At 48.4% G+C, this 13,177-nt stretch overlaps 1 protein-coding gene across 1 annotated transcript in view; it reads left to right on the forward strand.

Annotated features, from left to right (window-relative positions):
• VIL1 (villin 1) overlaps positions 1 to 13,177 on the forward strand; it is a 32,967-nt gene that overhangs the window by 18,591 nt on the left and 1,199 nt on the right. The window contains exons 17-19 of the mRNA XM_001090524.5: positions 293 to 481; positions 2,120 to 2,188; positions 4,196 to 4,336. Coding sequence (XP_001090524.1) covers positions 293 to 481; positions 2,120 to 2,188; positions 4,196 to 4,336 — 399 coding nt within the window. The remainder of the gene's footprint in view (positions 1 to 292; positions 482 to 2,119; positions 2,189 to 4,195; positions 4,337 to 13,177) is intronic.

Here is a 13,177-nt window from a genome sequence, read left to right on the forward strand (position 1 = left end):
TCTCCCAAAGTCCTATTTATTTCACATGAGAGCAGGAGTGTTTTTGATAATCCTGGGCTTTGGACAGTCTGGGGGACACACATTTGCAGAATATCCAAGTACAAGGCATCTGTCCAACCTCCTAATTTCGCAGATACAAATTCAAGGCCAGATGGTGCCTGCCCTAGGTCATTTGGCTGGTAGTGGTAGAGACAGGGTCAAAGTCAGGGCTTCACTGTTGGACAACTGAGGCAGAGCCCTGTGGGCCAGGGAGGACAGGAAGGACGGACTGATCTCCTGGATTTCTCAATAGGTCTTCTTCTGGATTGGGAAACATGCCAATGAGGAGGAGAAGAAGGCTGCAGCCATCACCGCGCAGGAATACCTCAAGACCCATCCCAGCGGGCGTGACCCCGAGACCCCCATCATTGTGGTGAAGCAGGGATACGAGCCCCCCACCTTCACAGGCTGGTTCCTGGCTTGGGATCCCTTTAAGTGGAGTGTGAGTGGCCTCATCCCAGCATGTCCTTCTCTAGCCCTGCCTGGAGATCAGTGCTGATTCCCGCAGGCCATTCTGTCTCTTTGGGATGTATGACCTGCTGATTTAGAAAGGGGCTAGAAGAGGCTTAGAATAGAAAGTAAGGCTGCACTAAGGCCATTAGGCCTCCTGGTGAGAGGGAAGAAGTCTATCAAAAATCAAGGCTAATTACAGTGCCTTGTTTGCACACTACTTTTAGAGCAAAGCTGCTGGATAGTATAGGTAAGAAATGTACTGATTATTTAAATTAAACACAATTCAAAATTCAGTTTGTCACTAGCCACATGTGGCTGTCAGCTACTGTGTTGGGCAGCACAGGTGAGAATGTTCTCATCATTGCAGCAACACGGTGGATCCTCCGTGCCAGCTGAAACATGCTGGTTCTAAAGAATTGACAAATGTCTTCCTGGTGCTAAATTCTTTTTTTTTTGAGATGGAGTCTCGCTCTGTCACCCAGGCTGGGGTGCAGTGGCTGGATCTCAGCTCACTGCAAGCTCCGCCTCCCGGGTTTACGCCATTCTCCTGCCTCAGCTTCCCGGTAGCTGGAACTACAGGCGCCCGCCACCTCGTCCAGCTAGTTTTTTATATTTTTTAGTAGAGACGGGGTTTCACCATGTTAGCCAGGATAGTCTCCATCTCCTGACCTCGTGATCCGCCCGTCTCGGCCTCCCAAAGTGCTGGGATTACAGGCTTGAGCCACCGCGCCCGGCCCCTGGTGCTAAATTCTAAGCAAAATGGGTCATGTATGTGGTCCTTACCTGAGGGATGGTGTGCCAAGCTCCCACGGGGCGTTTCCTAAACTGGCCCCACATAGAAGCAAGGGGCAGATCCCCAGGATGGAACTCCAGCAAAGGTTTTCTGTAGGAAGAAGGCCAAGGTAGAGTGAAGCCTGGCCTGGTGGCTCTGGGTGCTCTAAATTGTCATAACACATGGGTTTAGGGAAGCAGAAAGCTTAATTTCCTTAAATCTGTTGGTTTGTTTTTTAAATTCTGCAGTTAGATGGGCTGAGTTTAGTTTTTACTCAAGGCAGCATATCAAGATGCCAGGTTTTCTCAGTTCACTTTAGTTATCACCCTTCCCTCACCTCAAGTGTGTGCTGGCTTCTCTCTCAGCCTCATTCACTCATTCATTCATTCAGCATAAGTGTGCTCTAGGATATGGAGATGGGACTCCTCAGAGAGCCATGGTCCCTTCACTCCTCTGTGGCAGGGATCCCTTCTAGGATCTGGGGGGACCCCCGCCCATCCCCAGGAGCCCTGCATTCCCCAGAGCCTACATAACCTAGGCCGGGTTCTCCACACTGCCTGCGGTTCTTGCCCTGGCCCCTGCAGGTGGGAAAAGATCCTCCCCATCCCCAAGTCAGGCTGAGCTGGGACAAATATAGCCTGCCCTGACCTTTTCTGATCTGGCAGCCCCTCTGGTCCCAACCTCACCACCTAATCTCCTTTTTCGGGGACCCTCCTCCAGCCTCAGCCTGTGTATCCTCTTTCCTTTACCACTAGGCCCCAGACCAGCCTTCTTTCCATTCCTGAGGGAAAACGGCTTCTCATCCATCTTCTCTGCTGAGATCCAGGTCTAATCTGTTATTTACTTTATGTGCAGAACGCCAAATCCTATGAGGACTTGAAGGTGGAGCTTGGCAACTCTAGGGACTGGAGCCAGATCACTGCTGTGAGTCCGGGGCAGGGTGGCTGGGCCTTGCAGTGGCCAGCTGGTGGTCAGACCTGTGGGAGCCAAGAATGCTGCAGAGAAGACACCAGTGTCCTGTGCTTTCCCTCCTATTTCTCCCTACTTCTCATTCTTCTTGCTGTTTAACTCCAGTGCCTCTAGTGGTTTTGTTTCCTCAATTTCCTAGTGAAATGGTTCTCAATTTTTTTTTTGAGACACAGTTTCACTCTGCCTCCCAGGCTGGAGTGCAGTGGCAGGATCTCGGCTCACTGCAACCTCTACCTCCCGGGTTCAAGTGATTCTCATGCCTCAACCTCCCAAGTAGCTGGGATTACAGGTGTGTGCTGCCATGCCTGACTAATTTTTGTATTTTTAGTAGAGACGAGGTTTCACCATGTTGGCCAGGCTGGTCTCAAACTCCTGACCTCAAGTGATCCCCCAGCCTTGGCCTCCCAAAGTGCTGGGATTGCAGGCATGAGCCACGACGCCCGGCCTGGTTCTCAGATTTTTATCATGCATAAAAGTCTGGGAACTGGGGGCAGGGAGTAAGGGGGAAGCATATTAAAATGCAGATTCCAAGGCCCCATTCCCAAATATTCTGGTTTATAGACTAAGAATTGGCACCTAGGAATCTGCATCTTTTAAATCTTATTTTTAAAAGGTAATTTCATGTAGTTAGTCCATGGACTACACTTTGAGAAAGAATGCTGTCTCTACACACCATCACCCTTGGGGTCCCTTCTCTAGGTAGAATAACTACAATTCCTTTGGTCTTTCAGTGAGTTAACAGAAATGTATTTAGGCCGGGCGCAGGGGCTCACGCCTGTAATCTCAGCACTTTGGGAGGCCGAGGAGGGTGGATTGCTTGAGCCCAGGAGTTTGAGACTAGTCTTGGTAACATGGGGAAACCTCATCTTTACAAAAAATAAAAAACAGCCAGGAGTGGTGGTATGTGCCTGTGGTCCCAGCTACTCAGGACGCTGAGGTGGGAGGTTGGTTTGAGCCCAGGAGGCAGAGGTTGCAGTGAGCTGAAATTGTGCCACTGCACTGCAGCCTGGGCAACAGAGTCAGACCCTGTCTCAAAAAAAACCCCTGCCCCTCCGCAGTCCCCCCACCCCCCAAAAAAGGAAATGTATTTAGCCTTTAGGCCTGGGACATGGGAATATGAAATCAAAACCTTTGCTTTGAGAAGTTCACAGGCTTACAGAGGGAACAAGACAGAGCTAACTCTGAGGAATGTGTCCAGAATTCAAGAGTAAGTTCACAAGCACACTGGGGTATAATCAACAGATGGTCAAAACTTACGGCACTCATGAAACCTTTCTTGGTGGACTGACAGTACAGACTGGCACGTATAGATAGGTCAAGGTTAAGTGACTTTATAGATGACAATTTCACAAGAGGTAAGACAGGGTCACAAATATCCAGGCTAGATCTCAAACTCTGGGGGAAGCCATGGGAAAGTTAATGAATCATTAAAGAAAAGAGTCATTTTTCACCAATGGACTTTGGTCAGAACAGACCACTAAGCTCTATGTTGTGTGTGTGTTTTTTTTTGGCTTTTTTTTTTTTTTTTTGAGGAGTCTCTCTCTGTTGCCCAGGCCGGAGCGCAGTGGCATGATCTCAGTTCACTGCAACCTCCACCTTCCAGGTTCAAATGATTCTCCTACTTCAGCCTCCTGAGTAGCTGGGATTACAGGCGCCCACCACCATGCCTGGCTAAGTTTCGTATTTTCAGTAGAGACGTGGTTTCACCATGTTAGACAGGCTGGTCTTGAATTCCTGACCTCAAGTGATCTATCCACCTCAACCTCCCAAAGTGCTGGGATTACAGGCCTGAGCCACCACGCCCGGCCTATGTTGTGTTCTTATGAGTGTATGTGTGGCAGGGTGGGGTGGGACATGGGAGGCTTCTTGGAAGGTGGTGCCCTAGAGACTTCAGAGAGAAAGGCAGCCTGGGAGGTAGCTGCACACCAGCTAAGTAACCAGTGGTTTCCTTTTCTTTCCTAGGAGGTCACAAGCTCGAAAGTGGACGTGTTCAATGCTAACAGCAACCTCAGTTCTGGGTCTCGGCCCATCTTCCCCCTCGAGCAGCTAGTGAACAAGCCTGTAGAGGAGCTCCCCGAGGGTGTGGATCCCAGCAGGAAGGAGGTAGGTCAGACCCTCAAAGGAGGACAAATAAGTCCATTTGTTGGACCACCATAGTTGACTCCCAGATTTGGCCCTACAGGTGACTAGGTGCTGGGGATGAACAAGACAGATGGGATCCTGCCTTCATACCAGCTTATATTTCAGGAGGAGAGAGATCAGAGAAGCCTGGTTACACTATTATTTAATTTAAGGGTTAAGTGCCAGAAAGTGAAGTACAGGAGCTGTGAAGAGTATTACAAACAGGGCCGGGTGCAGTGGCTCATGCCTGTAATCCCAGCACTTTGGGAGGCTGAGGCGGGTGGATTACCTGAGGTCAGGAGTTTCAGACCAGCCTGACCAATATGGTGAAACTCCATCTCTACTAAAACTATAACAATTAGCCAGGTGTGGTGGTGTACACCTGTAATCCCAGCTACTCGGGAGGCTGAGTCATGAGAATTGCTTGAACCTGGGAGGTGGAAGTTGCAGTGAGCCAAGATCATGCCACTGCATTCCACCCTGGGCAACAAAGTGAGACTGTCTCAAAAAAAGAAAAAGAAAAAAAGGTATTACAAAGAGGAGCCTGATTTAGAGATTTCCTTCTGAAAGATAAACAGGAATTATTGAGACAAAGTAAGTTAGTTCTGGAGAAGGGACAGCTAACATGAAGCCCAAAGGCAAGGGATAAAAATGGGGGCAAAGCTGTAAGATAGCCAGAGTGGCTGTGGTGTGCAGAGCCAGGGAGGGAGGCAGGGCTGAACTGGCAGTGCCTTCTACCCCAAGTTAAGGATCGTATCATGTATCCTGGCAGTGAAGGGGAGTATCATTATGGTTGAAGTAGCAGAGTGACAGACTTACACTGGGCTGGGCACGGTGGCTCATGCCTGTAATCCCAGCACTTTGAGAGGCCAAGGCATGCGGACCACCTGAGGTCAGGTGTTCGAGACCAGCCTGGCCAACATAGTGAAACCCCAACTCTACTAAAATTACAAATATAGCCGGGCGTGGTGGCTTGTGCCTATAATCCCAGGTACTTGGGATGCTGAAGCAGGAGAATCACTTGAACCCAGGAGGTGGAGGTTGCAGTGAGCCGAGATTTCACCATTGCACTCCAGCCTGGATGACAAGAGTGAAACTCCGTTTCAAAAAACAAAACAAAAAACTAATAATAATTACAGCTGCTCATTGAACAAAAGCCTGGAAGGTGGCAAGAGCAGCCATAGGAACACCAGTTAGGAGAGACAGCGTAGCTGCTCTCAGGCTGATAGGTAGGTGGGAATCTAGAATAGGTCATGGTGGAGAGAAACATTTAGGAGGTAAAATCAACGATATTTGGTAATTACTGGATAAAGAGTATGAGAGAAGAGAAAATAGCATCATTCTCCACGATAGAAAACTGGATCAGGCTGAGCTTAGTTTACTGGTAGCTACATCCTTTGAGGTTTAGATACATGTTCAGCAGGCAGGCAATTCAGAGGAACACCAGGGCAGAGATATGAATTTAAGACTCATCAGCACATGGTCCATGCGGTAACTGTGGTTAGCACAGCAAGAAGAGCTTGTTCAAAACACTTTTTTGTGTGCGTGTGAGGAATGGAGTTTGGGGCTGGACACTTTTTTTAAATTTGAGATAGGGTCTCACTCTGTTGCCCAGGCTGGAGTGTTGTTGCAATCATGGCTTACTGCAGCCTCAACTTTCTGGGCTCAAGTGATCCTCCCATCTCAGCCTCCCAAAGTGTTGGAATTACAGGTGTGAGCCACTGCACCCAGCCTAAGAACACATTTCTAATATTCATTCCCACTTCACGAAGATCCAAAATAGGCTGCCAATCTAGCTTAGGGGTATTGAGAGGAGAGATAATATACTCTATATAAGTCAAAAAGTAGTCTTACAAATGAATCAAGGGATCACAGAAGAGAGATACCTAGTTTCTCTCTCAGAACATCAAAGTCTGTTAAGGGTTTCGACTCAATATAAAGTGTTTTGTTCCCAGAGAATTTCAATTCTGCCTTTTACCTTAGAGAGCACATTCCTGTGTTCTCTCCTGGTTCTCTCATCTGTGAGGTTGCTGGAAGGTTAGGAGGCACATGTGTCCTCACTGTAACATTGGGATGATCCCAGTATGATGACAAGGTAAGCCCAGCCCTTGGTACATAGTACTCTACAAATGAAAGCTGTTATTATCTCCTGTTCTATACCTGAGAAAACTGAGATCCAGAGAGATGAAGTGACTTGCCTAACATTACTAGTTAGTTGCAAAGCCAGAGCAAGAACCAGGCCTTTGGAGTCCCACTGTTACCATCACGCCATGGAGCATAAAGGAGGTATTTCTTTCTTTCTTTTTTTTTTTTTTTTTTTTGAGATGGAGTCTTGCTCTGTCGCCCAGGCTGGAGTGCAGTGGCGTGATCTCAGCTAACTGCAACCTCTGTCTCCCAGGTTCAAGTGATTCTCCTGCCTCAGCCTCCAAGTAGGTAGGATTACAGCCACACACCACCACGCTTGTCTAATTTTAGTATTTTTAGTCGAGACAGGGTTTCCCCATGTTAGCCAGGCTGGTCTCAAACTCCTGACCTCAGGTGATCTGCCCGCCTTGGACTCCCAAAGTGCTATTACAAGCATGAGCCACCACGCCTGGCCAATAAAGGGGGTATTTCTAAAGGAGGGCAGCCAATGTTATTGAACCAGAGGATTGATGGAAGGCAGAAATGGATTGCTAATTTTAAATGGACAGACTCAAGACAGCCCCATCATGATAGAAGCAAAGAAGGCTTAGATTCTTTTTTAAAAATCAGTTTTCTGTAGCGTTTTTTTTTTTTTTTTTTTTTTTGAGACGGAGTCTTGCTCTGTCGCCCAGGCTGGAGTGCAGTGGCCGGATCTCAGCTCACTGCAAGCTCCGCCTCCCGGGTTCACGCCATTCTCCTGCCTCAGCCTCCCAAGTAGCTGGGACTACAGGCGCCCGCCACCTCGCCCGGCTAGTGTTTTGTATTTTTTTTTTTTAGTAGAGACGGGGTTTCACCAGGTTAGCCAGGATGGTCTCGATCTCCTGACCTTGCGATCCGCCCATCTTGGCCTCCCAAAGTGCTGGGATTACAGGCTTGAGCCACCGCGCCCGGCCTTTTTTTTTTTTTTTTTTTTTTTTGAGACAGAGTCTCTGTTGCCCAGGCTGAAGTGCAGTGGCACAAGCTTGGTTCACTGTAACCTCCACTTCCTGAGTTCAAGCAATTCTCCTGTCTCAGCCTCCTTAGTAGCTTGGGACTACAGGCGCATGCCATCACGCCTGGCTAATTTTTGTATTTTTAGTAGAGATGGGGTTTCACCATATTGGCTAGGCTGGTCTCCAACTCCTGACCTCAGGTGATCCACCTGCCTCTGCCTCCCAAAGTGCTGGGATTACAGGCATGAGATGCTGCACCCGGCCTGTGGCTGATTTTTTTGTTTTGTTTTTTGAGATGGGGTTTCACTCTTGTTGCCCAGGATGGAGTGCAATGGCGTGATCTCGGCTCACTGCAACCTCTGCCTCCCTGGTTCAAGCAATTCTCCTGCCTCAACTTCCCAAGCAGCTGGGATTACAGGCGTGCGCCACCACACCCGGCTAATTTGCTTTTGTATTTTTAGTTGAGACAGGGTTTCACCAGATTGGTCAGGTTGGTCTCAAACTCCTGACCTCAGGTGATCCACTCACCTCAACTTCCCAAAGTGTTGGGATTACAGGCGTGAGCCACTGCATCTGGCCTGCAGCCGACTTTTTTTTCTTTTTTTTTGAGACAGAGTCTTGCTCTGTCATCCAGGTTGGAGTGCAGTGGCGTGATCTCGGCTCATTCCAAGTTCCGCCTCCCGGGTTCACGCCATTCTCTTGCCTTAGCCTCCCGAGTAGCTGGGATTATAGGCGCCTGCCACTACGCCCGGCTAATTTTTGTATTTTTAGTAGAGATGGGGTTTCACCATGTTAGCCAGTATGGGCTCGATCTCTTGACCTTGTGATCCACCCGCCTTAGCCTCCCAAAGTGCTGGGATTAGAGGCATGAGCCACTGCGCCCGCCCGGCTTACAGCTGATTTTTTTTTTTTTTTTTTTTTTTGAGACGGAGTCTCGCTCTGTCGCCCAGGCTGGAGTTCAGTGGCACAATCTCGGCTCACTGCAAGCTCCGCCTCCTGGGTTCACGCCATTCTCCTGCCTCAGCCTCCTGAGTAGCTGGGACTACAGGCGCCTGCCACCACGCCCGGCTAATTTTTTTGTATTTTTAGTAGAGACGGGGTTTCACTGCACTAGCCAGGATGGTCTCAATCTCCTGACCTTGTGATCCACCCGCCTTGGCCTCCCAAAGTGCTGGGATTACAGGTGTGAGCCACCGCACCCGACTACAGCTGATTTTTTTAATCATGGAAGTAGTATACATTCTTGTGGGAGAGCGGAGTTCAGTGTCATGTGGGAGTGTAGGAGAGGTTTTCAGATCTGTCTGCTCCAATCTTGCAAGGTGAGCCAGTGACAACAGTGGGGTGGTGGGTCTGGCTGCAGGCAGAGCAAGATGGTAATCTAAGTATTTGTGCACTGATGAGTAAACAACAGGGAGGCGGATGTGGGCATGGGTGAGGCTGGTAATCAGCTGGCAGGACTGCAGGTTCAGGAACAGGACCAACGGAAAGATACAAGTCCACTAGGATGGGTAGTCCCTGCTATCTAGCCTGAGGGGTCAGAGTCCAGCAGTCCTAACAAAACTGAAGAGCCAGGCTGAACCAGAGACAGCAAAGACCTAGGACATAGCAGCCACAGCTGTGAGGAACCTGGGGGGAGGGTGCTACACACAGATGTGGGGTATGGCAGCTCTTCCCCATCCACTGATCCCCAAATCATTTATATTTATCCTCTTTCTTCCAAAACCAAGTACTCAGCTGAGTGCAGTGGCTCATGCCTGTAATCCCAGGCACTTTGGGAGGCCAAGGCAGGCAGATTGCTTGAGCCCAGGAGTTTGAGACCAGCCTGGGCAATAAAGTGAGACACTGTCTCTACAAAAAAATACAAAAATTAGCCCGGTTGTCCCAGCTACCCAGGAGGGTGTCCCAGCTACCCAGCACCTGTTGTCCCAGCTACCCAGGAGGGTGAGCCCAGGAGATTGGCACTGCAGGTGATCTGTGATTGTCACCACACTCCAGAATGGGTGACAGAGCACGACCCTGTCTCAGCCTCCCCCACAAAAAACAAAAAGAAGCCCCAAACCAAAACCAAATACTCCCCTACTCTGCCTCGGGGAGTGGGAAAGGCTTCCAGGAAACTTAAGGAGAGAATGCCCAGGGTGGGAGGCAAATCTGACAGGTTAGAAATCTGGAGCATCAGACCCCCCCTGAGGTTGAAATCCATCTATAGGTGTTTACTAAGAAGCTATTTAATTCAGGGCTCTCTGTGGGAGTCAATAAAATGTTCCCTAGGGCAACTCCATCTTAGCAGAGCAGCCTAAGTATTAAAGGAAACCCACAAGTCTCGCCTCTACACTGTCTACCTCTTGGTGCTTAGAGCAGCAGAGATGAAGGCTGGGAGATGCTGTTTTATAGCAACTTTAATTTGGGACTCTTAACTGAGTGTGCCTTGAGGGTATTTAGCTTGCCTTAAACAGTGTCATTATCATCTTAGTGCTGGGAACAAAAGTCATTTCAGTGAATTCCTTCATCTTATGGCTGAAGACACCCAAAGCTTAGAAAGGTAGTGACTCCCAGTTGTGATTTCCTAGCCAAGAGTAAAAATGTAAAATTGTGCTATCTAATCTTCTGGATCATTCACAGGATGAGAGAAGCTAGTATTACTTGTTTATCCAAATATTTTTTCAACTCAAAAAGCTAGGCAAAATTTAGTTCTGAATTTGTTCTTTGGCCTTCCTAGTGTCTTCTATTGGAATCCTTCCCCCGACCTCAGTTGTACCTTCTGCTGCTACCCTCCCACTCTCTAAGCAAAACCTCCTCCTAAAAAATAATCTGACACATTCACAGAAGAATATAAAAAACTGATGAGGATTAACAAGTTGTCTTTTCTTTTTTTTTTGAGACAGAGTCTCACTGTGTTGCCCAGACTGGAGTGCAGTGGCATGATCTTGGCTCACTGCAGCCTCCGCCTCCCGGGTTCAAGCTATTCTCCTGCCTCAGCCTCCCGAGTAGCTGAGAATACAGGTTCCCACCACCATGCCTGCTAATTTTTTTGTATTTTTAGTAGAGACGCGGTTTCACCATGTTGGCCAGGCTGGTCTCGAACTCATGACCTCAGGTGATCCACCCGCCTAGGCCTCCCAAAGTGCTGGGATTATAGGCATGAGCCACTGCGCCTGGCCAACAAGTTGCCTTTTAACTGGGAACCAAACCTGTAAGCCAAGAGTGATGAAGCTATCCATAATGGTAAAATTGTGGCCAACTGCAAGTGTTAATAGCTTACCTTGCAGGTCTGGGAGTTGAAAGCTGACAAGAGGGCTTTACAGTATACCTGAAACTCAAGGAAGAAGGTCAGCATGGTGCAGTGGAACATATATTGGAATGAGGTGACCTTGACTTTTTTTTTTTTTTGAGACAGAGTCTTGCTCTGTTGCCCAGGCTGGAGTGCAGTGGCGCCATCTCGTTCACTGCAACCTCTGCATCCCAGGTTTAAGCAATTATCCCGCCTCAGCCTCCGGAGCAGCTGGGATTACAGGTGCCTGCCACCACGCCCAGCTAATTTTTGTATTTTTAGTAGAGACAGGGTTTCACCATGTTGGCCAGGCTTGGCTCGAACTCCTGACCTCATGATCCACTTGCGTTGGCCTCCCAAAGTGTTGGGATTACAGGTGTAAGCCAACACGCCGGCCTGACTTTCTTAAACTTTAACTGCATCACCTGAAAATGGGAATATTCAAATCTGCCTCAGTTCCTTTGTAAGTGCCACAGCAGTATATGGAAACTAGATTCCTACTTTGCTCCATCCATTAGGGCTGGAGTGGGTCCTACTTCCCTTGCAGGCAGTCTGTTAACTTGATCCAAAGCAAAGTAGGGCCCAGGAGGGAGACTTCTCCTGAGGGTGACAGTCTTTTGCTAGAAGAGTTGTATGTCCTGTGACAGCAATAAAATGTTTTTTTTGAGACAGGGTCTTGTTCTTTCACCCAGGCTGGAGTACAATGGTACTATCTTGGCTTACTGCAACCTCTGCCACCTGGGCTCAAGTGATCCTGCCACCTCAGCCTCCTGAGTAACTGGGACTATAGATGTGCACCACCATACCTGGCTAATTTTTGAATTTTTTTGGTAGAGACAGGGTTTTACCATGTTGCCCAGGCTAGTCTTGAACTCCTGAACTCAAGCAATCTGCCTGACTTGGCCTCCCAAAGTGCTGGAATTACAGACATGAGCCACCACACCTGGCCCTAATAAAATCTCACATACCCAGACTAGAGCAGATACCCTTATAGGGCTCATCTGCTTGCTTTGTGGGCAGCTTGGATTCACTGTTTAAGTGGAGGTAAATGAGCAACATACTATGTTTTGTGTTTGTGAGATGGAAAACTATCGCCCAGGTTGGAGTGCAGTGGCACAATCTCAGCTCACTGCAACCTCTGCCTCCTGGGTTCAAGCGATTCTCCTGCCTCAGCCTCCAGAGCAGCTGGGATTACAGGTGTGTGCCACCATGCCTGCCTAATTTGTTTTCAGTACACTTTCATATGTAATATTATTTTCATTTTCATAAAAGCAAGTGAAAATTTGCCTTTAAGAAATGTTCCTGGCTGGGGTTGGTGGCTCACGCTTATAATCCCAGCACTTTGGGAGGCCAAGGCGGGTGGATGCTTGAGCTCAGGGGTTCCAGACCTGCCTGGGCAACATGGTAGTGCATGCCTGTGGTCCCAGCTACTCGGGAGGCTGAGATGGGAGGACTGCTTGAGCCCAGGAGGTTGAGGCTAGAGTGAGCTGAGATTGTGTCACTGCACTCCAGCCTGTGTGACAGAGCAAGACGCTGTTTCAAAAAACAAAACAAAAACAAAAAAAACAATGGCTAGGCATGGTGGCTCATGCCTGTAATCCCAGCACTTTGGGAGGTCAAGGTGGGTGGATCACTTGAGGCCAGGAGTTCGAGACCAGCCTGGCCAAAAGGCAAAACCTCATCTCTACTAAAAATACAAAAATTAGCCGGGCGTGGTGCCAGGTGCCTGTAGTCCTAGCTACTCAGGAGGCTGAGGCAGGAGAATTGCTTGAATCTGGGAGGTGGACGTTGCAGTGAGTCAAGATCGTGTGCCACTGCTTTCTAGCCTGGGGAACAGAGTAAGACTCTGTCTTTAAAAAAAAAAAAAAAAAAAAAAAAAAAAAAAAAGAAACGTTCCCCATTTAATAGAGAGGAAAACTAAGGCTTGGAAAGAAGAGTCCTAATGCTTATTTGGGCTAATGTGAACTTGACCCTTGTAAAAAGAAGATCTCAATCTACTACACTACTATCTTTTCATTGTTAAAAATTCAGGGATCAGGCCAGGTGTGCTGGCTCACACCTGTAATCCCAGCACTTTGGGAGGCCGAGTAGGGTGGATCACTTGAGGTCAGGAGTTCGAGACCAGCTTGGCCAACATGGTAAAACCCCATCTCTACTAAAAATACAAAGGTTAGCAGGGCATGGTGGTGCATGCCTGTAATCTCAGCTACTTGGGAGGCTGAGGCAGGAGAATCGCTTGAAATCAGGAGGTGGAGGTTGCAGGTTGCAGTGAACTGAGTTCGTGCCACTGCACTCCAGCCTGTGCAACAGAACAAGACACGGTCTGGGAAAAAAAGAAAAAAAAAAAATCCAGGGATAAACCTCTGGAATACCAAAATACCATATTCGCCTCCTCTCCATCCCTTTTCTGGCTCTCCTGACATTGCTTGTGTTTACTCT

The sequence above is a fragment of the Macaca mulatta genome, chromosome 12 (assembly GCF_049350105.2).
Source record: "Macaca mulatta isolate MMU2019108-1 chromosome 12, T2T-MMU8v2.0, whole genome shotgun sequence".
NCBI lineage: Eukaryota > Metazoa > Chordata > Mammalia > Primates > Cercopithecidae > Macaca > Macaca mulatta.